Here is a 27,860-nt window from a genome sequence, read left to right on the forward strand (position 1 = left end):
TGGGTCTCTCCTAGCTGAGAGCTGGTTACTTTCTTGAGGGGCATTTTTCTAAAAGTTTGAGCCAAAAATGTGGGTGTATATTATACACAGAAGCACATTTTACACAGCAAAATACAGTACTTAACTGATTTTCTCTGCAATATTATAAAATACACATAAATATGTTTTAAATGTTCTCTTACTCAGGAAATTTAAATTTTTGTAAAATAAGAGTACATTACGAGACAGTCAAAGAATCTATAGTATTATCTCTTAGATGAAAATGTTTCTGCACATTCCCTTCTATCCTTATCTATATACATACAGGACAAAAGACTCAAATAACAGAAGAGTATGCCAAGGGCATATGTGACTGTCAAACAAATTCCAGACATACTAATTGCCCTGAATGTTCAGAGATAAGAAATATAATTTCAGTCTGATATGATTTGAGATTTTTACCAAAAAAATTAAAATAAAGATAAATCTTAATAAAGGAAGGGTATCAACCATAATACATTCCAGGAATATAGACTGGCATTAGCAAAGCCAGGAGGTAGAAATGTGAGGCACGTAGGAAAGTTGTAGAGACTTAAAACTATTATGGAAGAATTATATGATCATAGACTTAGGTTGTAAATGACCTTAAAAGTCAGCTAGTACAGTAACCGTACATTGAGGCCAATTATGAAGAATTTGGCTGTTGTTTAGAGGCAGCAGAAAATATCCAATATCTCTGAGCCAGTAAACGGCATGATCAAAGCAATACTTTAGTAAGAACTACCTCCCCTAAATGGTCAGTACTGACTCTGAAGTAGGGAAGACAGGAAGCAGTCCCCTCAGACCCCATTCCCTGCCCCCCGACTACTGAAGTCCTTCCCATCCTTCAAAGTTCAATCAAGTGCCATATCTGAATCATGCCTTTTTAGAAACCTCCAGTTATCCCTCCGTTCCAAGAACTCCTGAAGCATTTGGTCTGTGCCTGTAGTATACAAACTGAACTATATGTTATAGACTAATCTCTAACTCCCTTCTGACAATGTCTAGTCTTTGATAGTCAATGATGGAGTGCATTAATCTTGGTATTGCCACTTCTCTCTTACCCCTGATTTTACCTAGCACAGAGTTTATGCAAGTGTCTTAAAAAATGTTCATGGAACTCTATTTTGATGCCAGGTTTATTTACAACCAGACTATCAGTGTTCATCTGCAATAATTCAATTCAATAATTTGACGAAGCACATTGTAGGCATGTGTTAAGACAAGAGCACAGCGCATCTAGGGATCCAAAAGTGGCCAGGATGGCTGTGGCACAGAGCTAGGACCGGGAAATAAAGAAATAGTGACAACAGGCTGAAGAGATAATCAGGAGGCAGATGAAACAGAGTCTTGGAAATCATATCAATTAGTTTAGCCTTTAGACTTTAAGTCAAGTGGAAGAGGGTTCAGATGTGTCATGGAAATGGAGAGTCCCTCAAAGACAGATTCCATGGCAAAAGTCAGGGTGTGCCTTTACCTCCACCATTGTGTTTCTTTTGCATAGGCGATCTGGAATGATAAGAGACTTTAGTTGCAACCATGATGGAGAAAATATTAGCTAAATGGCAACACAGAAACCAAGGAGTGGGGCAATGGGAAGAGGCAGCCACTCCTGTATATTTCAATGGTGAAGCATATAAAGAACTAACTGTATATATCTGAGCCCTGGGGCTTGTTTAGCAGAAGCTAAGAGATCTTCTACTTCTTTTTTTATCTTATGTGTTGATTTCATATCTTACAACTTTATTGATTAGTTCTAGTAGTTTTTTGGTGAGTTCTTTGGGTTTCTCAAAATATAAGATCATACCGTCTGACTTCTTCCCTTCCAATTTGGATGCACTTTATCTCTCTCTCTTATCTAGTTGCTCTAGCTAGAACTTCCAGTACCCAATTGTGAGAGTGGGCATCCTTGATTTGTTCCAGATGTCGGGAGAAAAGCTTTCAGTTTGCCCCCACTTAGTGGGATGCTCGCTGTGAGTCTGTCCTATGTGGCTTTCGTTATGTTATTGTTCTTTCTATACCCTGTTTTATGAAAGTTCTTATTATGAAGAATGTTGAGTTTTATCAAATGCTTTTTCAGCATCAGTTGAAATGATTGTATAGTTTTTGTTCTTTGTTCTGTTGATATGATGTATCACACTGATTGATTTGCATATGTTGAACCATCCTTGCATCTCTGGAACAAATCTCAATCAACTGTGATGAATAATCTTTTCAATGTGCTATTGAATTTGGTTTGCTGGTATTTTATTGAGAATTTTTGCATCTATGTTCATCAGAGATATTGGCCTCTAGTTTTTTTTTTGTTTGTTTTTATTTTTTGTTTGTTTGTTTTGTTGTGTCTTTATCTGGTTTTGGTATAGTAAGGTCCACTAAAGAAGGTCTTAGAGCAATCATACTGGACTCATTATACTGTAAAGCTGTGATATACCCCAAGAAGCAACCAAACATTTAATTCCTAAATTTGTGTAAGAGTCAAATGAAGTAGCTTTTTAACACCTAAGTTTTGATTCCAGAAGAGAGAAAACATTCTCATGTAAGAAAAGGATCCAGAAAAACTATTATAATACTCAATAGAATATAATGTATGCATTAGGGAAAAATAAAAAAAGAATGTAAAGGGAAAAACAAAGACTGCTCTGGAATTTAATGACAAGGTTCAAATGCACTGCCTTTAGCAAAATGGCAACAGAGGCATTCCAGAGGATCAGGAAAGAGATATAATGAATGTTGCAACCCAAAGAATTTTCATGGGGCTCATATAATAAGAACTGGAATCTGCACACTGTATCATTTCAACTGTGAGAAAACAGGTGCTGAAACCTACTCAGCAGATTGAAAAACAGACCTTAGTCTGGTGCTTGTGGTGTATAGAGATATTAGTTTAACAGCCCATTTCTGAAGCCTATCTTTCCCTTAAATCACTAGACTGCATAAATCCTAGTAACTCAGAAGGCACATTGGGTTATGGAACAAAGGAAGAAGAACATAAGAGTTTGAGATTTCACTTTCCAAAGCATTCAGCTAATAAGCCTGCCTTTCTGTTCAGATCAGACAGCAGGACTGCTAAGAATGAGGGGAAGTAAATGAAGGAACAATTGGACCAGTTCTTACTTTCTTAAACAGCAAAGACTCACCATATTATGTTTAAAATAGATATAGATATAGATATACAATTTAGGGTTTTATGTCCCAACAGGAAAGAATGACAAAATAAAACCCTTAAGTCACAAGGAAAGTTAATATTTTCTTCTGAAATACTGAACTTTTAGGTTTGGAAATTTTATTGTAGTGGAAAGACTAAGCTTTTAGAAGCCAGGAAATTCCAAAGCAAGCCTACAGCGGCACTTACTTGGACATATTACACACAGTACATATTTTCCGGTCTATATCTAACAAATGAGAAGATGGAAAAAGAATTTCTGCATGTTCAACATGGCAGAACAAATGCTACAGCATAGAGAAAAATTTTGAGATGTCCTGAACAATACTACAAAACTAAATATTCCACTAATTTTATTTTAACAGTTCGTTTCCCTTCAAAAAAATTTAGAACAAAAAGTCATCCCAGTTGAGAAAGATTGCATTTGTAAAATACTATTTACATCACCATCCTATAAATCTGAGAGGCTGTTCCGTCTGTCTTGGCAACTCTAAAAATCCCATGAAACAAATGCTTATTTTTCACAACCCCAGACCTTAATTTTCTATCTTTGGAACTTAAAAATACTTACATAATTGTCTTCAAATATGGCTTGAATTTTCTTTCTTGATGGTAACAGCATTCTTGCCAACTTTAAAATTTACAGCTACCACTATGTTTTTTAATTTTTAAAAGCACAAATAAAAATACCACCACTCCTCAAAGCGAGTTGGAAATGAACATTTCTTCATCTTCATAATCACCCCAGGTCACACTGAAATGTACTTCAAACCGGCAAACAAATGGAAAGGACATTTACCTCTGAGTCTCAGACCAAAATAACACATTTGGAGATAATGATATTAGTAACTGACAACTACTCCAGTGACAATCACACCTATGTTATTAAAACCTTCATTACAAAGTAAAATGGAACATCTAGTAATCAAATTCCTCGGGTGTGTATAAAACTGACTGCCTCTAACTTTTACAGATTACACCACAGTTTTCTAAGACATTTCCACATAACTTCATGACTTTGATGTTCCAAAAATCCTGAAAGGTACATAAGAATTATTTATTATTCCATTTGATAGATCAATAAACTGAGATGCAGCAGTGGCAAACCCTGAAATAATCAACCAGCTTGCTGACTTCCCCTCTAGTCCTTTGAAGGAAGGTTTGAACATGAGAAATGCTCGGATTTGCTACATTTCTAAAGCAGTTTTAGCAATGCTCCTTTTTTTCTGCCCAGAATCAAAAAGTTTGATAGTATATCTGACCCACATTACAGTGAGACTATATCAAAAGCCTGTTTGAAAGTATTAAATTTCAAAAATGATATGCCCTTGAAAACCAATAAATCGATATGATCAATATAAAACTAGTCCAATAGCTTCTGCGGTGGAAAACACTGACATTGGCTAAGGAAGAAATAAACTCTGGCCCATCTATCATTTTTTTAATTTTTTAAAAGATAATCCAGAAAAAAAAATTATTTCAAGAATATAAAGGTGAAATTAAAATGAAGGCACAGGTTACATAATATGTTTGAACCCTGAATCTTTCCAAACAGATTACGACTTTTTCTACGCTTTCCTCTTAAATTGGAACCCCACAACAAGGGGGCAATGCGACAAACAGCCTTTTGGCTTTTGAGGTTATTAAGTTTAGATTTTTGTAGGAACCTAACTGGCATTTGTAATCCATAAAAATCAACATTAAAGGCAGCATTCCCATTATTTCAAATGACTCAGGATTGGTTTGTCTTTTAAACTCCTTAAAAGAAGCCATCAAAACAAATGGAGAAGTGTCAGTTTAAATCTGTAATATATGTTTCTCTCTACTTTCCCATTACTAGGCAAACTCCTAAAAGGCAAAAATAACTTTTTTTTCCTTCTCTTTCTTCATTTGCCCACACCTCCAAAGTAGAACTTGGCACAAGCCACCAGGAGTTTACTGACTATGGAAGAACCCTAAAAGAAATTCTATGATGGGCGGCACCTGTGGCTCACGGGAGCAGGGCACCAGCCCCATATGCCTGAGGTGGCAGGTTCAAACCCAGCCCCAGTCAAAAACTGCAAAAAAAAAAAAAAAAAAAAAAAAGAAAGAAATTCTCTGATGCCTCTTCCACAATTAGGCACTTAATCGTCTGGGGGCATTTTGTAGGAGGAAATGAACAGTTCAAATGATGACAGTCACAAAGACTAGGAGGGAAGCAGGTAGGTCTGTTTGCAATGCCCGGGCAGCAAATACCCATGCACATGTTGGAGCGGGTACTGTGGCTGGAAAGACAACTAGATCAGGCCACATTTCTCTCGCCAGGTTGTAACAAGTTTGCATATGTGCTGTGGAAAGAAGTCAGTTGAGGACCATTCACTTGTACTAGTCACTGTGAAAGGTGTCTTTACACCACTGGCTAGACTGTCACAACTACAGCCAGTTCATAATGAAATAGTTTTCTGCTGGATAATTGGGCCTTTTCTCCCTACCGTATGCATATAAACTCCTCAGGCCGTGGTTTAGCCTGGGTCACGTGGTCTGCATATCTGTGTCTTCTAAGTCAGGCTGTATTAAAATACATTCATTTGATATTTTGTAGTATTTTATTTTTTTGTCTCTATTTTTAACTATTTAGTACAAGTGAAAGTAATACTTGAGGTTGAAACCATTTATATGCCAAAAATATATCTTAGAATAAGAATCGAGTTTCTTTAAATCAAAGAAAAACTGGTTCCACGAACAAGAACGGAAAAAAAAACAGTGAATTCAAGCTTTTAAAAAAATGACAGTGTCTCTGAAGAATTGCTATATCTAGACGAGCATATAAGGTTGGACAATTAAGTTTGCAAACTCATTCTAGAAAATTGCTACCTATCCCTCACTGCCGAACAGCACCATAGTCACCTTTGAGGGAAACTATTCACTGATGCCAGCGCCTGGTCCCCTTCAAAGCAGCTTCAGAGCTCTTTTTCTGGAATAGTCATCAAAGCTGTCATTGTAGACAGCTTAGACAACTAAGTTAACAAATTTGTCCCAGAAAAAGTGCTACATCCCTCCTTGCTGAATATCATTACAGTCCCCAGATCGCCCAAGGGAGTACTTTAAAGGTGACCATAGTGATATTCAGCAAGGAGGTAAGTGGCACATTTTCTAGGATGAAATCACAGACTTCATTGTCTGACCTCAAATATAAAGCGTATATACTTTATAGAGAAGAGAATATTCATCCAAACAGATTACATCTAAGTTCACAAAGGAAAGTTTTTATAAAACATGACTTTACATTGTGACTTAGAGAAACTGAAAAAGCTTATAGTCAATAAATTGTACTTGATTTTTCAAAGTAATGTGAAAAATTGTTTCCGAACATATTTTAAGTGTGTGTTTGTTACTGCTTATCTATCGGAGTTCAAGTACAGACTGCAGATCATCATCCAAAAATAATGAGCATCTAAGACACATATAACTTCACAGGCTGCACCACGGAGCCAACTACTTTATCAAAAGAACAATAAAAATCCTGCCCCTCAGCCATGGAGCCCAGACCTCATAAGTAAGTAATTCAGAATTAATCTTGACACAGACAGTGCTGTCAAAAGGTGGTGGAAATGTAGTAAAAATCCACAATGTTTGCTCTAGACAAGCCAGCGAGAGGATTGCATGTGACAGTCAAGTGTTTCACGTACTTTGCGAAGCCAATGAAGTCTTCATGGTTGGTGTTGATGTAAGAGACTTGGATATCAATCAAGAGGAGGACCTGTGAACCAAAGAGAGATACTTCCGTAAAGACCCATCTTAAAAATTCTCAAACATTAGATTCAACCATTGCCCCTCAATTATTTATCTTCATTAATTTTTTTAAAGGATGCGTCCATTAGGAAAGTCACATTAATTTTTCTTCATTAGACTTGTACTATTGTACCCTAAACTCATAAGTTAAAAATCTACCTGAAAAGTTAAGTCTAAGTACCAAATGAGGAGAAGAGTATTGTTGTTTATGGGCATGTACTATTGCCTAGTTTCATACAGAGTGGAGAATTATCCGATTCTTCTACAATGTAGGCATAATGTGGCAGGACAGCCAATAAGGGGCTGCTCGGAGCTTCCTGCTCTTGTACACAGCCTATGTGTACACACCCTATCTGTATCTTCTATAGCATCAAGCTCCGTAGGCATCTTATCAACCAACCCACAAAGGCAATATACAAATAAACATGAGGCTTCCTTGAGATCCATCAGCTTCATCAGCCAGGTCTCTGTTAAAATACCTCTTCAACAGAGGGATCTTCCCTGCCCGATCTGTCTAAATTGGCACCCCTGTTACTCTCTGTCATCTTCCCTGCCTTTTTTTTTTTTTTTTTAGCACTACCACTAGCAGAAGGAGCAAGTTTTCGCATGTTCCGTATACAGACCTCATCTGTCATTCACTGCTGCATCCTTAGTGCCTAGAACAATTCCTGGAACACCATGTGCACTCAGTCAAGATTTGTGAAGGAAGAAACCAAATGTATGTCCCAGCCAACATGAAAATACTCTAATCATAAGAGACTTGCAAACTCTAAGCCAGACATCTGGAAAGTCCTTCTGTGGAAAATATTCTTCAATGGGGAGACAGGGAGCCTCAGAGAAAACAAGAGGGGAGCCGAGCAAGGGAAAACTGTAAGAAAGGTTTTTATTCCAGAGGAATTCAAAACCGAGCTCCCCTTCCTAAGTTTCCCTTTGCTCTACAACAGTGATCTATCTTTTTGTAGGATGCTGAGAGGAACTGATAGGACAAAGTAAAGGACTAATCTCTGCCTGAACACCTCCAGAGCTCTGCACTTTGAGTTTGCTGAAGAAGCTTTTGATGAGCACAGTGAGTAGGTTTATGCTGCCTCCCTTCATGAAAGGCAACAGTTTGCAGACACAGGCTACACCATGCTTTCCGGTGGGCACCCAACCAGGAAAGCTTTCTCTGATCCTTACCTCCTAACCTCACCCAAGAACAGGATGGATCCTGCTGTTACTTTGAGTCTATATCCCATATATTGCTCCCTATACATAAATTTGTGTTTACTGCAAATGTAATTATTTATATAATTTTTGTGTGAGATGTTTCTCTTCCCTACAAGACTGTAAGTTCTAGAGAAGCAGGAATTAGGTTTGTCTGGTTCACCATTCTGTCCCCAGAACTTAGCATGATACACATGATAGGTGTCCAATAAATATTTGTGGTTTTAATTTCATAACTATCTACCATGCTTGAAAAACTTGACTTGAAAGGGAACAATTTATTCCCTTGTGATTAGTATATGGCCACTTTAATAATAATAATAAGTTTCTTACTTAATACCCAATGCTATGAGCTCTGAGGTTTTGCCTTTGTGGCTGATCTCAACCAGTCATCTGACCAAATCTTGCTAAGAGTCACAAGGGGACCTGCTAAAAGCAGACTTAAAAGATCACCCAAAATTCACTGCCACTACCAAAAATAAAGCTACGGCACAGAGGCTATTGGTCAATGACATCGTACTTGTATGAAAACATTTCCCATGCTAAGATACAGTTTTTCACATGCTAAGATACAGTTTTGTTTCATCCCTTGACAAAAACTGAAGACTTAGGCAGAATGATCATTATGAGATTTGCTGTAGTTTTGCCTCTATTCTCCCAACAATAAAGCCAATACCCATTAAGTGTTATATTCCCAAACTCATTTTTCCAGAAGCTTATACCAATAAACTGCAATATTTAAGCACAAATAAATTGTTGCCACAATAAAGAGAAAAATATCTACATAATTCTCGATGTTGCCAAAGGGTATCGTGAATATCTTGGACATTCATACACATTAACTTGGACGGCAATATAGGAAAAAAAGTGGAAAAAAAATAAAAGCTATAGCTGTTCTCATTCATATTCCTGGAAACTGGGAGTCTGTGTTCACTCTAGGAAAAGAGCCAGGTCGCATGTGGGGGATGAACAGGAAAATAGTCCCTTTTTCCTCATTTTTCTCACCGTCTCCGAGTTTCTCACTGTGTTTTTCACCCACGGCTATTGCACATGTAGTTGAAGAAAAGTGAAGCCACCCTAGGTAGCAGTGATCACCCACGGCATCGGCCACTTCCCTGGGCAGCCTCACGAACGGAAGCGCCCAGAGTAACAGCTGGCACAGAAACAGGCTCAAAAACCTTTAAGGACAAAGTTCAGGTAGATTTACGGTTTTCCGTATTTTTAATCTTGAAGACTTCCCCACCCCACACACATAAAAGCTGCCAGAGCAGAGTTTGGCACCAGTTCTATTTAAAGAGAGAGAGAGAGAGAGAGAGAGAGAGAGAGAGAGAGAGAGAGAGAAAGAAAGAAAGAAAGGAATGCCTCAAAGTAGTTCAGACAAAAGACCCAAGGAAACAGCTCACTTTCACTGACCAGATAGTTCAAAAGTACCACATGGCCCAGGGCAGCTCAGAGGTCAGAATTCAAATGTGAGATCCATCCCAAATGGCGTGTACGTGGTCCCATAAGCAGTCACCACCAGACAGCCATAGATATTTCCCACTTCCCTGCCATGCTGCACAGGTCCACGTTAGAAGTGATCACAGGTGGTGTCTGCAGCAGGCCGATAACTGTGAGACCAGACAGCCTGATATTGTCATGGGGTGAGCAATGCCTGTCCCTCTGCTTAGGCCACACTTGGGGAATGAAGTAATCACAGCATCAGAGTTGCAGATGGAAGATAATTTCCCTTGAAATCAGGAAAGGAAAAGCTTCCTCACATCTACTGTGTGTCACAGCTCTTGGGAACAGAAACAAAAACAACTACAATTAACTAAGAACCAAGAGCCATATCTGGATTGCTTCATTTCATCCTCGCAGCATGTCTCTGGGTTAACTACCGTTACTGTCCCACTTTATGATGAAGAAATTGAAGTGTAAAGAGGTCAAGTCACTTGTCAGCGGTTACACAGAAAGTACATGGGAGGACGTGAATTCAAAGCCAGGGAGTCTGAGCCCAGAGCCCACAGGCTTGATGACAAGGCAAGGATTGAACGGGTCATTCTGCTGAAACAAAAATTCCGAAACACAAACTAGGAAGAAGTTAGCAACTGACACAGCTATGATCACGAAGACAGTTTAAAAAAATAATAATTACACTGTTCTTCTTCAGTGTTATTTTTATAGAGCAGTGTTTTTCAACCTTTCTAATGCCGTGGCCCTTTAATATAGTTCCTGTGAGTCGCAACCCACAGGTTGAGAACCGCTGTTACAGAGGATCCCTAAGAGTTAAGTAGGATATCTCATCATGTGGATATCATAAAGACACTAAAATAGAAGTTAGCTCACTTAGGTCAGGAGTACAGCTGATTCCTGAGAATGTTAAATTTTCTCAGCCCAGGAGCAGCCAAGACAGCAGATGGGTTTGGGGGAGGATCCTCTGTCCATGAGGCTGTATATCTGGCCTTGGCCTTGATTTCACTGGCTCATGAATTAATATTGACTTGTTTATCTCAACTAAGTCATAAGGCCTGTTTTCTCCGATTTTGGCTATTGCAGCTATCCATGAGTGTGAAGGTTGGAAAACAAGTAAAAACTGTATAAACAGCAGTTAATTAGCTTTTAAAGCGTGATAAAAACTAACGATGCACCGAATGGCTCGAGCAGAGGCAAGGCTGTGACTGCTGCCATTCATAGATGTCCCAACCTGCAGGGCCTCCATCTCTCTGGCCCTTCCCTTTCCCCTTCCAGCCAGCCCCACACACACACGCTGCACACACTGTCTCTCCCTGTGGTTTGTTCCACTCTCTCTCTCTCTCTTATTTTGTCTTTCTTCCAGTTCTCCCTCCCTCCTTCCAACTCACTTGAGAATCACAAAATCTTGGAATGCTAACTTATAGAGGCTTTCAGAGATAATATAGACCAATGTCCCCATGCTGTACATGAGAAAACAACAGTCCAGAGAAGTGATTTGCACAAGAACATGCTGTTATTTTGCGGGGAACATGTGGCCTAAGTCTGGTGTTCTCGCCACAACATCACATGTGCAGCTGTGTCATGGAATTCAAAAGTATTTAAAGACCTCTGTTTTTTTCCCATTATAGTGTTTTATAAGTAACTGAGGAAAAAATCCACTTCAATGTAAGAAGATTTTATTATTTTCATTTAATCCTTCCCATTTTTTAAACGAATTATCCTCACTTGAAAATCCTCTAAGTCACAGAGCTAAGATTAGCAGACAATCTTGAGGTCACTCCTTACAAACCATATACACTCACAAAATAGTTAGAAAAGTTTAAAAGTCCTTAAATTTTTTCTTTTCAATCATAGCTTCTATGGATAAGCAGATGAAAAGCTATGTCCACTGTTTTCTGAAAAAAATAAAAACACTAAACATACTGTGTAACATTTTAGGAGTCTGTGAATCTGCAGGCCCATTAAAAGTTAAGAACCTCTGTCTTAAAATGTGGAATGTTTTTGGATTAGTGGTTTTCAAAGTAGAATGCATGCACGTGGCCATCCATGGGGTATTGAGGGAAAAAATAATACAAGTCCTATTGTACTGTATCCTAAATCTCATTCTTCTGAAGTCTTTATATCTATATAATATATATAACATTATGTGTTTTTTTTAACATACATATTAGTACAGTAACACACGTATAGTTCATTAGTGTAGTTCTTTGTTCCACTATTTTTTTTTTCTGTGAAGGGCTAGGCCCACTGCTGGAGACCACAGACAGCCATAGATACTTCCCATGAGCTCGCTGCCCCCCCAGGCAAAGTCTCCTCTTACCTGGTCCTTCGTCTTCCCCTCTCGCTCACGAATGTGGTTTGCAACAATCCTTTCCGTTTCCTCGCAGAGTCTGGGGAAGTTTGCCAGCTGTCAAGAAAAACAGATTTGAGTGTTCAAACTCAAAAAGTTATACTACCAAAAAAGAAACAGAGATAAATTATGTTATTTTACGGACGATACTCGTTACAATTCTGGAAGTGAAGTATCATGAATTCCTAAAGAAGAATGTTGGTGATTGAAGAAGCTCCACAAAATATCTGAAGTAACCTCATTATCTGAAAGCCCTGAAAATCAACAGGGCAAATGCCTAGAAAGAAAGCAGACCCCTAGACACCATCAAGCACTATACACCACGGAGTTGGCCCACAACAAAGTTCAAAGATAAAGACGATGTTAAAGAGAATGAAGGAAAGGGTAACTGACATCTACATAGCCCTGCGATGTGCCAGGCTGTACAACAGGCTTCATGAATTACTCCCTTAATATTCACGGCCATTGTAAATGGTAAATTTAACTATTTACCCCATTCTAAAGAGGAGGAAAATGAAACAGAAGAGGTCGAATAACTTTTCCAAGACTAGAACAGCTCAAAAATGGTAGGTCCAAGATTCTGACCCAAGTCCTAGAGTCCAGAGCCTTGTCATTACTCTTTGAGGATGATTCATCCCATGAACCACAAAGAGCATACTTTAATTTTTTAATTCTCCCCTAGTAAATGTGTATGTGTACATATTTTTATGTCAATCACCCCATCTAAATTATGCAGGAGATTATTGAAAACCTATCAATAGTTTACAGAAGTGAATGGATTAATTACAGCTGTCTTTAACATAAGGCAGAAAAGATTGGGGGGCCATGAGGGTGCTCAAAGAGTTCTCCTTAGAAGGAGGCCTTAGTCAGGCAAAGGGGCATGAGAACAGCTGTGGGGAAGATGATGCTTGCCAGGAACAGGAGCGCGCATGAAGGCATGGTGTGGGGAGGGCAATGAGTGGTGAAAGAAAGGAAGGCAAACTAGTACTGAAATTAAGGAGAATGATCTTAAGGCAACACTAGAAAGATAGACAGGGGCCATGTCAGGAAAATCCCTGCAAGCTTGTTAAGAATTCTGGTGTTGAAGCCATTCAGAAGGGAAATAATGGTGGCTTCTATTGGGATGGCAGAAGAGGAAATGGAGAAATGTGGGCACATCCATCCATGGCTTATGCCAGGAAAAGATTAATTCCAATTAGGATTTTTTCCAATAACTATTATATTGGAAAACTTCCATGGTTATTTTTTATAAGACTTACTATAGTTGAAGGTATACTAAGATTAGCACAGTTTAAACTTGCTGAAAAGTGTAAGTGAGAACAGCCTTTCTGGAAAGCAATTTGTCAATATGCATCAAAAACCTTAAATACACCATGCTCATGTGTACACACACACACACGCATATCACCCTAATTACCTCACAGCATTCTGACCTAAAATCATAAGAACATTTATCACAGCATCACACAGATTAGCAATAATAAGACGAATAAACAGAAATATAAACCACCTAAATATCCAGGGATATTAAATAAATTAAGGTGTATCTACTTGGGGAATATAATAAAGTCATTTCAAATCATATTTCTAATAATATCCAATGACACAGTAAAACCTTTATAATGTGAGTCCAAGTGAAGAAAATCAGACTATTAAATAGATAATGTGATTATACACAAACATAATGCTATGGTTTGAATACTTGTCCCCTCCAAAACTCTTGTTGAAATTTAATCACCAATATGACAGTACTGAGCGATGGGGCTTTTAAGAAGTGAGTTGGTCCTGAGAGCAGCGCCCACATGAATGAACTGATCTATTGGGAATGGAACTGGTAGCTTTATAAGGAGAGGACCAGAGACCTGAGCTAACGCATTGGCACACCAGCCCTCTCCCCAAGCAAATGATACCCTGCACTGCCTCAGGACTCTGCTTGGAGTCCCCACCTGCAATAAGGCCCTCACCAGATGTGGTCCCTCAGCTTCAGACTTTTCAGCTTCCCAGTATCCTGATCAGTAACCTGGTACTAACCACTAGCCTGCCCTGGGCCACCTGAGCATGTTGCCCTTCTGCCTTCAGGAAGCACAAGCTATCAAGGGATGCTTGCTTTTCAATGACAGCCACACTGTTACAGAACCACACTGCTTCAGAAGTAACCACACAAGCACAGGAGTCTACCAAGGAGGAGTGGGATGCCTTTAACAACATTTAGGAAGTAGATTCCAGCAGAGGGTTATTTTTAAAGCCACCAAAGAGTAGCAACATAAATATTTATTCAGAAATAAAATGCTTGACAGCTGAAGGACCCCAGGCCAGGACATGGCCATCATTGTGTCAGGGAAAGGCCAAAATGACAAGAGTATCCCATGAAGTACAGGCATCTAAGAATGTCTACTGGCCTTGGCAGGAGGATTGATTTTATGTGTGTGTGCGTCTCCTGACCTTCCCAAGCCTGTTACCATGGGCTCAATTTTACCAGGAGAGGACCCTGCCAGAGCCATAATTTTACACCTACAATCGGGACAACCAGAAGTCTAAATACTAAGCAGAACAAAAGAAAAAAGAACACACTAGGAGAACCTGCCCTCATGGAGGCAAAGCAGGAAAAACAATGACGCCTAAGGAGTTTGATTAATAGCTGATTGACCTTGAACTGGTTTGGGAGTGCAGAAATCAAAATCTCTGTTTTATTTTCTCAAATGTAAAGCTCTGGTCCCAATTCCTCTTCAGATACATACAAGAAAAGGACAAAAATAAAAAATAAAAAACCCACAACCTACTGACTTTCAAAATAGTTTCTGATGAGGCTTTCTCCCACACATTTCCTTAGCTCATTCAACAGGAGCCCCAGCTCAGCGTGTGTGGCCCTCCACTTAGCTTTCAAACATACTATGTTTCTTACTTATGGTACAATCCCAGTTTCCTCAGCCACCTGAATCATTACAATTTGTAGTCTCTTTTGCTCTGGATGTCAAATTAAATGTTTACAGTTGAAAGAATATTCTTTTTAAAGTCATCAAAATTCTAATTGTTATGCCTAAATAATACCAATCTAGAAGATACCATCTTTAGATCTTTATTCCTCTGCTGATTTTTTAAGAATTCTGTAAATTAATTTATATAGGATCGAGGAATTGAGGCGTTGCTATTGGTTACAATAATTTTACATTCTTAAATGTATATCACATCTGTCTTTCACTGGGCAACTGCTGTCACCCAGCTCTGTGCTCGATTTATGTCATGGAAACTGATACTAAAAACCTCATTAAAACCTCACTGTCTCACACAGCATATTGACTGTATAGATAAATAGTCATACAAGAGAAATATTTTTCAAAAAGTAAGGAAAAACAGGAAGAAATAAGTGCCTAAACCTGCTATGAGAGGTGCCTGAGGATTTGATGCTAACATAGAAACAGTAAAACTTCCACTCAAAGCTGTACATGTATTAAATGGAAAATTACTTCTTAAATAGCTTATTTTTCAAATTACATTGAATAGTCTTAAATAATAAGAAATATTCAATAGAGAAACAATACAATATACATGACTTTTAGGAATCAAAACTTTCAATATTTAATTCTAAGAGAAAATTTTAATTACACATGTTCTTATAGAAAGCAGCAAAACATGTCCAATATTTTAAGTAGTATTTAGGGTAGAGTTTAATGACTTTGGTGGGACCTCACTATAAAAATTTAATTTACACATGGATCACATCTTTCCCTGGAAGAAAAAAATATCACTTGAAAGACATTTCTGTCTAATGAAACAAAAATTATGCACTTACAAAATGTATTAACAATCAATCAGATCACAAGAGCCATGCTATTAGGGTTCTCTTGAAGCAGGCACAAGGCAAGGCAAGATTTCTACAGCTTCAAGACTAACAAGGTAGACGCTTCTAGCAAAGATGTGGCTTATTACATAACCATTTGTTCATAATTCCATACCAAATATCAGTACAAAAATAAACTCAAACCAGAAAAACTTTTCTATGCATATCACTTGACTTGATTGGTTTGGCTGACCTAAAGATATGGGCTCTGTTTTTATCAAAAAGCTATGAATCTTCGAATGTTGGCCACTTGGCTACAAACTGAGTGACAATGATGATTTTACTGTCCCTGAAAGCATACAATAATTTCATTCCATTTTATGTGGATTAAAACCCACTCCCATATCCCTAGTAATCTTTTATTTTTGCATGGCATAATGCTGGATTTATTCATAAGATGAAAAAATGTTCATGTGGGTACAATATATTTGCTATGAAAAAAGAAAAGAAAAGATACGTTCCTGTTTACAAAGGTGAGTGAAGATGAGAAGCAATTCTACTATAAAGCATTCAAGAAATGGTGAGTTTCTTCTAAATTACATGGGGGTAAACGAGAAAGTTCTTTAAGGGGCGTTGGGTATTTTGAGAGTGGCATGTAAGGCTTATAGGAAGACCTAGGTCAGCGACATTAGTAGAGAGAAGAAAGGAGCCAGATCCCAACCAGGTGGCCTGGGGTAAAGTGGTCAGAGAAAAAGAAATAGTTTCCTTCTCCAGGTGGGCAAATCCCAAATCTGAAAACCTTGAATATTTTCTGCAAATGGTGGAAGAAATAGGGACATGACAGCAAGACTTTTTTTTTTTTTTTTTTTTTTGGCCAGGGCTGGGTTTGAACCCGCCACCTCTGGCATATGGGACCGGCTCCCTACTCCTTGAGCCACAGGCACCACCCGACAGCAAGACTTTTAAACAGAGAAATGAAGAGAACTCTAGTGTTATTTATTGAACAGTAAGGAATAAAAACAAAACCCGGGTGAGATAAAACTGAAAAATAGTCAGAAGAGGCACAGACTCTTATTTAAGGGCTGCAGAAAACAAGCACATAGGAGGTCGGGGGGTTGACACCCACATGAGGGTCACAGTCAGGTTTCCTCTCTCTCAAGTTCATCTCTGGTAAATATCTTCATGAGCAATTAAAATGAAAAAAGTCAAAACGGAAAGTGGAAGGAAAATCAAGGGCCATGGTAAATTACAAATTGAGAACCAGCTGCAAAGAGCACAAATCCTTTAATGAATTCTAAGATTAAAAGGTAAGATTCCTAACCCTTTAAAGCCGAGTCCCAGGCCAGAATTCCCCATAATACCTAATAAAAGGCTCAAACTTTAATAACGGGTTTGGTATGAAGCTTGGGTACCAAAGCCTACTATACAAGGCATAGACTCCATGCAAGGCACAGCACAGTTGAGCTGGACTAGACAACCAGAGAAAGTGAAATGTAAGTCTCTTCATATAGCATAACAATGCTGGTGGATCTATTAGACCAAAGAGGGCTTATTTGAGTATGATGCTTTCAGCTATTCTCCTTCCTCCTACTTCAACCAAACTGAGCATTACCTGCCAAGTCAATGAGACATGATTCATATATTCTGTCCATTATTCATGCAATAATTATTACTGAAAGCCTGGCTGTTTTAGGAGTTGCAAATAGAGCAATGAGCTTAATAAACCAAGCCCTTACTCTGATGGATCTTATATTCTCAAGCCCCCTTCATTGTCCTACAATAACAATAGCAAAAGACATACATAGCATAATTCACACAGTCCTATGCACTGCAAAGAAAAAGTTGCCCAAGTAGATGGACAGTGGTGCATGTGGGGGGCGTGTGTATCTCTAGCTGTGCGTGTTTAGGGAGAGGGCTGTGCGGCTGTGGACAGGGAGGTCAGAGAAAAAGTCTGAGTAGATGGCATGCGAGCAGAGGGGGTGCTACATGCAGATCTTCTCAGGGACAGCACTTCTAACGCTGAGAACAGAAATGCAAATGCACTGTGGTCTTATTTCCTTGGCCTGTTGAAGAAACAAGGAAACCAGTATAGCTGGGGAGAACTGGGCAGGAAACAAGTTGAGAGACTCTAAGTGGGGCCAGATCATGGAGGGCCTTGTAGGACTTTGGATTCACTTGTTTAGTTATGAGTATTCAGGACCAGATATTTAATTGCCTAATGTGGTGTAAAATTCACCATTTATTCTAATAGCACTTTTTAAAAGAAAAATCTTTTCCTGTATTTCTAATAGCCAACTAAGGTATTTTTTTTTTTGGCAAATATTTTTTTTCTAAGCAGGAAAAAAAAAATCAATTAATTGGTATGATGGGGATCCAAGAATGTGGTTTCCCAAGAGGCCATTAAATGGCACAGTTGCTAAACTGTGGTTAAAAAAACAAGATGTTCCTCTCAGTGCTTCCTGAAAAGACCTTCAGCACCCCGTGACGATGCGCTGGAGAAAAGAAGGCAAAGAAAAGCAGCTGAAAAGTGATGCCCACCAGAAAAGTCCCAAAGTTCAGATGTCCCTGGAGTGAAGCCAAGGAGCTCATAGAGCTCCAATGTTCCTGTCTTGTCCTCCAGGGCCCCAGAGACAACAGTGAGAAAATATCTGAGAAGAAATGCATTCCCCCGGGTTAGAAGTTTAGCTTTGTGCTTTGTTATTTGAACACACATAAATCCCATATGTTTTTCACTGATGTTTATTTATGTGGCTTAAGAAAAAAAAAAGACAGTTAAAATTTTGCACATAAGGCATCCAACATGAGTTGCAAATGAAAACAGTGTTTTAAGTTTATGTATATAAATGCTGAGAGAGAAATAGGCATATCTATAATTAAAATATGGCTAGAACAGCTCTACATTTCCACATGGCCTGGACAAGTCTCAGTTTCTTCCTGTTACTCCAATGAAAGTATTAAGATCACCCTGTTTAGATCACAAAAATCTCCTGCAATAAATTAGAAAGTTGCCTTATCTATCACTCAAATTCAAAAGTGGACAAGTGATACAAGTCCCAGCATAGTTAATTAGAACTATTATGCTTTGCAAAAGATTTTAATTATACCACTTTTAAAATACAAGAAAGTGAAGGCCAAAGGGACATGGCCTAAAGTCAAGACCGTCAAAGTGAGGCATACGGAAAAGGATAGATATTTGAAAGCAAATTTGCCTATATTTTATCATTTTAAAAGAAATGACTAAAATACTCTTTTAAAACCAACTACATATTTCTTTGGCCTCAGGGTAACTTTAGAACATCTAACGTGTTTATATTTATAGAATCCCCCTTATGTAGGGTTAGTCACCACGTCAAGTCCCAGAGAGAAGAAGATAAAATGCCCTGATCTTTCATAAAAGGAGCTTATACTTGGCAAGAGAGGCACTCACATAAACAAATACATATAAACAAATGGCAATACAAAATACACATATCGCATCATAAGTGCTATGATGGAAATAGCCAGGGTACCAACTGCAGCACTCAGAAGGGAGTGAAGATGGAGACCAAGGATGGACTCGCAGAGGCCCCCATTATGATATGAAGGGAAAAATCATGACTGGGCTGGATCTTAAAAACAAGACGAGATGGCCAGTAAAGCCAGACATTCTAGAAAACATGGAAGACATTCTAGAAAACAGGAATCAAATATGCAAAGGCCAAAGGCCTAAACAATCTTTGAGGATAGGGCCAATCACTTGGGATGTTTGAGGCAGGCATGTAACCAGAGGTGTGGTTGCAGAAGTATTCAGAGAGTAGACACCGAAAGTAAATACAACCCCAAGTGATCTGAACTTGACTCTCAAGGTTCTGAGGAGCCACTGAATAATTTTAAGGATATGCACAAATATATATACACACACATGCATACATTTTTCTGTATTTTATTATAGAAAGATCACTTTGATAACAGCAGGCAGGATGAATTTGAGGTGACCAGTCTGGGAGGAAGAAAGATCAGGTAGGAAGGTAGAAGACACTGGGTGATGCAGGTTAAATACACACACACAACAACACACATATTTAGGGCCTCAGTTTGGAAAGACAATAGTAGCAGTGGTCTGTAGACAGTTTCTATAAAGAGGCTTGAACTGGAGGTATAGATTTGGAAATCACCAATATTTTTAAGGTGTGATCTGCCAGGGAGGAAAAAATAGAAGAAAACCAGGAGCAAGGTCTATAGGCCTCCGGTGTTGAGAGGCCGGCAAAAGCAGACACACAGGTGAAGGAGGTGGGGGAGGAGTCAAGAGAAAGACAGAAGAGACCCGTGAGACCGAGGAGTCCACTTCAGAAAGAGGGAAGAACACAGCACCAGGGATAAGAGTGTCCACTGTGTTTGGCACTCAGAACTCTAGCTGAACTTGGCCATAATCATTTCCATAGAGTGGTGGGGGGAAGCCAGATTTCAGCTGAGAAATTTATTGCAGACAAGACAGTAAAGATAGCAAAGCATAAATTACTGTTTTCCCAAGGAGTCTGGCCATTCAGAGGGGAAAAATAGGGCAATAGACTAGTTCTTTATCATCCCTCTTTTTAAAATTTGAACAGACACAAATATATTTATATACTGACTTTTTAAAACTTGGGATGGAGAAGGTGAGGATTCAGAAAATAGAAGAATAAAAAGAATCTCTTCTTTAAGTGAGAGGACAGGTCAGGGACACTGACTCAGCAGAGACAGAGATAAGGAGGGAGTGTGTCTGTGAATGCAGGTCAGTTTGGGGCTGAGAAGACAAGAAATCCATGTTCTCCTTTATGGAGCCCTATTTCATCTGTGAAATCATCACTGAAAGTGAGGATGAAAGTGGCGAGTGAGGTCAGAGACTGTTAAAAGTTTAACTGTCTGTTGGGGAGAATACAAAAAGTCACCAATTGATAATATGCTAAAGCTTTTCTATGCACCACCTAAGATTAGACTGGGGTAAGAGACTCAATATATTGTGGCGCCAATTCATACAAATGGGTGATTATCTCCAAGTTCTTCAGGAACCTTGGCAAAAGGGAGCTAAAAACAAATCATAAGTTTTATCAGCTTGAGAGTTTTATCAGATGGCAAAGTTAATCCAAGCAGAGCTGAAGTAATAGATCAGAAAAAGGTAAGGCACATGTGTATCTGCTCCAACCATCCTTTTGAGCAGGAAGAGGCAGTAACAGGAGACTCCCACTTTATTTATTTTTGTTTTGTTCTGTTTTTTCTGAAACAGAGACTCACTATGTCACTCCAGGTAGAGTGCTGTGGCATCACAGCTCACAGCAACCTCAGACTCATGGGCTTAAGTGATTCTCTTGCCTCAGCCTCCCAAGTAGCTGGGACTACAGGCGCCCACCACAACGCCTGGCTATTTTTTGTTGCAGTTGTCATTGTTGTTTAGCAGGCTGAGGCTGGGTTCAAATCTGCCAGCCTGGGTGTATGTGGCTGGTGCCATAATCACTGTGCTACGGGCACCAAGACAGAAGACTCCCACTTTAGTGATGGGTCCCAGACGTGCCAGCAGTGAAGTGGACATTAAACTTTCCAAAATGGAGTAGGAGTACTGATCTACCAGTTGCCTCAAAATCTAAAGAGGGTAGGAAGGAGCGATCATTCTGCAACCCCTAGAATGAGAGTTTACAATGTCTTGGTAAAAACATTTGCTGATAATGGCAAGGGCTAGGAGAGGTCAGGAAAGTGTGGTGCTAAGTATGGACAGACTCGAGAGCTGCTGGAGCCAGAGATCTCAAGAACGGCAGCTGCTGCATGTTGGACATGATCTCTACCCAGACACTGAGGTCTTCCAAGCTGAGGCTGAACTTGGGATAGATAGGAAGAATGTAAGCAGGGTTCTGATGAATGTAAGTGAGTGACCAAGGATTGATGGGGATGGTGAATATAAGAGAAGACCTGGTACCACCATGGCCTTCATGGAAGACTTTTTACAGGAAGGTGAAGGAATAGTGTTTGGAAGCCACAGAAGGGGAAGTAGGCAAAGGTCATGCCCAATCAAAGCCCTTAGATTTTCTTCATTTGGGCAAACAAATATCCTTCACTGAAGAAAGCAATAACCTCAGGAAGAAAGCTAGATTTTATTTTATTTATTTTATTTCAGGAAAACTATAGAATGTTTAGAGAAGACAGTAAAAATATATAGGAGACTGCTCCAGGGAGCAGAGTGGAAAGGGAGGTTCAAAGGATGGAGAACAAGAATAGAAGCCAAAGTGTGTCTGGGAACAAGCTGTCTCTTCCCAGGCCATCGGAACTGACTGTTGGTTTTCCAGTAAGTCGGATAAAATGGGAAATGATAAAAAATGATTCATACATACCATAAACACTTTCTATAACTTAAAACATAAATGTACACACATGTGCCAATCTTTTGATGTAAGGCCGAGGCCTGTTCTCTGCATATGGATCTGCTGATTGGAGTTATGCATCTTCTGTCTTATATAAACCACATCCTGCATCTACCATTTCCAGTTTGGCTTTCTTTAAAGTGAAAGGAGAACCTGAAGACACTTGTGAAATCATTAATGAAGAGCCCCGCTAGATTTTTCTAAGCCCCCTTCCCAAATACACACATTCTTTTGCCGTTATCCTGCCTAGTCAGTAATGAAGTTACTGTAGCTAACGAATTCAGCTTAGTTTTCATAGAAACAAAACATCTTTTCTGAATTTGATCAGCTTATTTACTCTTCAAAGTATATAAATAAGTATATATAAGAAATACAACTGGATAAATAGGTTTGAGGACAAACACATCCTTGTAAAAAGAAAAAAAAAAGGTTAATTGGTGGGATCAAGAGTACATGGGCCACTGAAAAAGAAGCCTTCTGCTGAGGGTGGCAATCCTTGTGGTTAATGGGGAATACAGCATCAACTAATTCTGTAAGTCAGACAAGGGATCGAGTAAGAGAGCTGTAATTGTACAGGTGACAAGACAGGTTGCATTTTGAAGGGCAGACCAGGGTAGCAGAGGTGCAAAGTGCTATTAACTGGCTTCACCTTTCCAAACAAAGAGTTGGCATAAAGATTGCTTTTTTCTTCCTCATGTACATTCTTTTCCCTGTCCCTCCAACTCCTTTGCTTTTTCTGTTTTGGAGAAGAGAGACCAGGAGTTTAGGGAACAAGGAAGAAGAATAGTAAAGAGCTCTGGAGAAGGGCTCTGTACCTCCGGAGTCCTGAGCTACTTCCACTTATTCCTTTTCTTTTAGGATTCACATCTAGGAATTCAGCCTGTTTGCTTGTTTCACTATGTGCATCTTAACCTGAGCTTTTTCTGCCAGGTAACTGGGGACCAAAATTCATAGTCATTCCCATTCTCTCATTCTTTCTCTTTTTTCCCACTGGTTTTTCATAAAGGTTATTCCTATATATACAGGGAAAGGTAACAAAAATATCAAAAACAGAAGTATCTATACTTTCAAGAAATGCTCAAAATACCAGTGTTCGCTGTATTTTGAGCCCATGCTACCCTAGACACCATCACCAACTCTCCTACATTTTCCACTACAAGGCACCCCTTTCATGTCCCAAGGAATTCAGCACACATTCTTCATGTTCCTCAGGGAGCAGTTCCCCAAACTGGGAAGTCTCCCCACATCACTCTACAGCAGAAATGGGAATACTGGCTGCTTCCAGAGTGGTCATTTATAGACCAGCCGCCATTTACTGAGCATTTCTGTGTGCCCCATAGGATCAGATATCAGCTTGTTTAATCGTCACTAAGATGGGAGTATTATTATCACCATCGTCCCCACTTCATGGATAAATTAACAAGATTATCAAGAATCAGCATGGTGACCGAGGCCACACAGAAAGTTAAGTATGAGGGCCAGGATTTGAATCTGGCTCTAAGGCAACTGGACCTCAGAGACTGGGCTCTTATCTGCTACACTATACTGCCACTCTGAGAATACTCAGGTTCAAGTGGAATTCATCTATAATTTAGAAGATTTTTCTTACAGACGTATACAATATCAATGAGTGCCTTTTCCTAAAAATGACCCCCATTCATGTACCACAGGAAAAATGAGTTTAGTGCATTTACCTAAAGTCATTTCTCTGTTTATGACAAGAAGAAAATACAGGTGACTGAAAAATACTCTTTCTGATCTAAGCAACCCTATTTGGAATGATAGAAGATGATATGTCTGCCATCATGAAAGCAATTCCCACTGGGTACTTTCCACCTTCCTTCCCCTTATGCAACCACACAAGGTCTCTAACAAAGCAGAGGAGTGGCATTGTTAGGGAAAGAGAATCGAGCGATAAGCTAGGAAAGGTGAGTGAACCCAACAGTCACTTGCTAAAAGTTTAAATAATCCAAACTTACCTTTTTGGTACACTTTTTGACAGTGTTGATTAATTCTTGTATTACCAGATCTACACTCTTCAAGGAAGGCCCTTTCAGCTTCACAATCTGTTTCTTGACTATTGCTTCAAATGCCATATCTGGAGTAAACAACCCCGTCCTGAATATGACAAAAAAGGAGCACATGAGATTGCTGAATTGAGTAATACTCAATAATCTTTTGATATATGTTTAAATTAAGATGCCACTTAAATTAAGTATGCAACAGACCAAGTTATCTATAGCACTGCTATTGTTATATCATTACTGCTAACCCATAATAAAAGGTCTACAGAAGATTAACACTAGCTAAAAACAGTATCCATAATGTTTGGATGGCCTTCAACATGATCTTTAACAAATACTTAACTGTAATTTGTCTTATCTCACTGTTTCACAGCGATTAAAAAAAAAAATGCTACAATAAAAATGGTGCCCTAAATTTAAATTCCTATTGCTAAAAGATTCCAAAAGTAGTCCTCTCTTGCTCTTTGTGGAGTGGCAAGAAAGCCTCATTTTTGGTACACTGGAATAGTGGAGTTTCTGGACTACATGATTGATTCTTTTCACAGAGCTTTTATATTACAGTGAGCTTGGTGGTTCCCAACCTGAGGTCCTGGCCTGTTAAATGAAGAGGATGGTAAGTGTAGCCAAAGACTAATTTCAATATTTTAAGATGCCTAGATTATGGATTTTATAAATTACAGCCAAAATAGAAAGGATCTTCCTTTTGGCTAAAATTAATTCAAACTTGTGTCAAAATAACACTTTCCTTATGCCGAGTAGGAGGTCAGGGAAGCTAAGATCCTGTGCATGTCCATGTGTATGCGTGTGTGTGTTTCATAAAAAGTGAAAAATGACCACTCGTATGTAAACAAAACGTCAACAGAGAAGAGCTATAACAAGAGGGCTCCCTGAATTCTGAGCATCCGCCGTGACTGAAAGTTTTGGCACTGGACCATCCCCTTCCCCATGCGCTTCTCCTCCCCTTCTCCCCTTGATCTGATTAACTTCTCTTCCTTCAAGGCTCAACAGTACAGCACGTCTCTGAGAAAATGTCTTTACTGCTTCCCTCGCACCAGCTTGGAACTCAGCACCCCTTCTTATCATTCACTTAGCACCCAGTCCTCACCACAGTGTCTAATTGTAGTAATCACATTATACTGTCACTGTAATTTGTCCACACTGGGCACAGAATAAAATCCAAATCATTTAGTCTAATATTAAAAACTGTCCACTGTCTGCCTCTATTTGTCCTTTACAGTTCTTTTCCTCCTTCTCCTTCATGCACATGATATCTCAGTCAATTTGCCTTTATTCAGACTAATATTTTATGTCTTTGCCTTTGCCTGGATATTCATTTCATCCTTTCCACAATTTCAGCCTGCCCAAATTCCACCAGGTTTTCACAGCCCAGATCAAAAGCAACCACTTCCCCACGGTCCTTCCCAGTGTTGCTGCTAAGAAAGTCATCCTTCTCTGAACCTCAACATTTTACTTCACTCTGCAATAATCCAGTCCTGTGTTTCAGTCCCATTACTATCCTATAGACAGAGGTGTTATCCTATTTATGTTGGTTTTCCCCACACAGACTGCCTCTCTCCCAGGCTAACGGTTGGCTCTCAGTGTTAGCAAAACATGGAGGAAAAATAAAACATCTCTTTTATCAGGTTCCTCATGCAAAGATGGCTTCTACCAATCATGCAAAGAGACTTACAGGCTCTCTTTCCAACACACCTCAACTGGCCCTTTAGCAAACACCAAGTTTATAGATAGGGACATCTCCTGCAGATGAGGCAATCTATGAACTGGGCAGCCTAAGTTTTATTACCTTAATTCAGGATGCTTCAATTTAACATATGCTATTAAATTATGTTTAGCCTCTGTGCATGAACCAAGAAACATGTGTTTTAAAATAATCTTTTCTTATCATAGTTCTTCAACGAAAGTGTTATGACCTGAATGTTCTCCCTAAAATTCATATGTTGAGACCCTATCCCCTCAATGTGATGGTTTTAGGGAAGTGGGGCCTTCAAGAGGTAATTAGGTCATTAGGATGGAGCCTTCATGAAAAGGGTTAGAGCTCATATAAAAAGAGGTCTGGGAACTAGGTCTCTTTCTGCCATAGGAGGGTACCACAAGAAGTCAACAGTCTTCAACCTGGAAGAGGACTAGTCTGCAGTCTTCAACCTGCAAGAGGACTCTAACCAGAACCCCCATGCTGGTACCCTGATCTTAGACCTCCAGACTCCAGGACTATGAGAAACAAATTTCTGCTGTTCATAAGCTGCTTATTATAACAGCTTGAGCTGAGATATACACATATACATATACACAAGCACACACACACACACACACGCAACACAGCTTGGCCTGTTGAACTCATTCTCTCCACAGGCAAGGATGAACTCAGAAGAAACCACCTCCATTAATCTTCCCCAGTCTTGATCCATAACTCCAGTCAAAATCAATCTATCCTTTTCTCTGTGTAAGTAATGACCACTGATGAGCACATCAGGCCTCCCTCACTAAAACCCAAGACTCTGGAAACAAGAGCCAAAGGCTCATCTGTGAATTCCCTATTGTGCAGAGAGCATTTTTGCTTTTTAATTGGAAAAAACTGACTATAACAATATGGGAAGCCATCATTAAATGCAAAACAAGGCTCTCCTCTTTCTTACTCCCACCTCTGTTCTCTGTTCGGTGATGAAAAGACTACTTTACCAGCCATTTATAAACATTCACTTTCTTATGGTAGCTTGAACTGAAGACAAGAAAAATGTGAACCACTTGCCTGATTCCGTGTATGTTTTTGATTGCATAGCTTATTTCTCTTCGCAATTCTTTCTCATTGAACTCCATCTGCAGATGCAAAATGAGCCACGGTTGTATGACACTTAATTCCTTGGAATAATAATATTGTTGAATATACAGAATGAGAATAACTTGACTTAGTTATTAATAAATGGATACTCATGTCTCTCCTAACCTAGACCCAGATGGTCAAAACATCTGTTTATATAAAGTTCAAGGCAACATAGAACACTAGGGATTTCTGGGAGTTTTACTGCAACAGATTTTAACTCCAGCTTAGATACAGAGTGCAATGCATAAAGCATGCCTTATGGACATAAATCTAGCCATTCACTTGAAATACATAATTCTTCATTCTTATGTGAATATAAGTAAATTTGAAGGCACAGGCCAGTATATACATGAGGGCGTCCCCCGACGTGCAATAGCCGTGCAGCTGTTCAGCAATTCTTCTGGCCGTGTTTTATCCCCACCATTTTAACCACCTGAGTACAAGGCTTCTTTATGGAGGAAAATAAATATTTCACCAAGCCAACACAGGAGAGATTGCTGAACAAATATTTCCCAGAAGTCCTAAGAACCGTAAATCTGCTTGGAAGTAGGATCAAAGTGTCACAGAGCTTAGACCTGGAAAGAATATTCAGGGAACACATAGTCCAGCCCCTGCCTTCTGAGACTTGGCCTCTCCAGCCTCATTGTCTGTTTTTGTCTGTTTCCCCCCACACACACGTTGTGCCCTAGGATGATGGATTGCTTCAGGTGCCTATCCACACCCTCTGGCCTCACAGCTCACAGCTTTTATTGCTCCCCCCTTTTTGTCTGAAACACCCCCTTGTCCTACCCTGCCTCCTCCTGCTGCACTGGCTGCTCATCCTTCCAAGCTCAGCTCATAAGTCTGGCTTCCTTACACATTTGGGCTGGGATTTACATCTGTGGGCTGTTT

The 27,860-nt window shown here is 39.3% G+C and overlaps 1 protein-coding gene across 3 annotated transcripts in view; it reads right to left on the bottom strand.

The window, feature by feature from the left end:
* Positions 1 to 27,860, bottom strand: part of DNM3 (dynamin 3) — a 600,651-nt gene that overhangs the window by 320,623 nt on the left and 252,168 nt on the right. For all 3 annotated transcript variants that reach the window (XM_053604810.1, XM_053604809.1, XM_053604811.1), the window contains exons 9-12: positions 26,898 to 26,965; positions 24,086 to 24,224; positions 11,931 to 12,017; positions 6,850 to 6,920 (exon numbers count right to left, since the gene is read on the bottom strand). In XM_053604810.1, coding sequence (XP_053460785.1) covers positions 6,850 to 6,920; positions 11,931 to 12,017; positions 24,086 to 24,224; positions 26,898 to 26,965 — 365 coding nt within the window. The remainder of the gene's footprint in view (positions 1 to 6,849; positions 6,921 to 11,930; positions 12,018 to 24,085; positions 24,225 to 26,897; positions 26,966 to 27,860) is intronic.

Source organism: Nycticebus coucang, chromosome 10 (genome assembly GCF_027406575.1).
Source record: "Nycticebus coucang isolate mNycCou1 chromosome 10, mNycCou1.pri, whole genome shotgun sequence".
In the NCBI taxonomy this organism is placed as follows: Eukaryota; Metazoa; Chordata; class Mammalia; order Primates; family Lorisidae; genus Nycticebus; species Nycticebus coucang.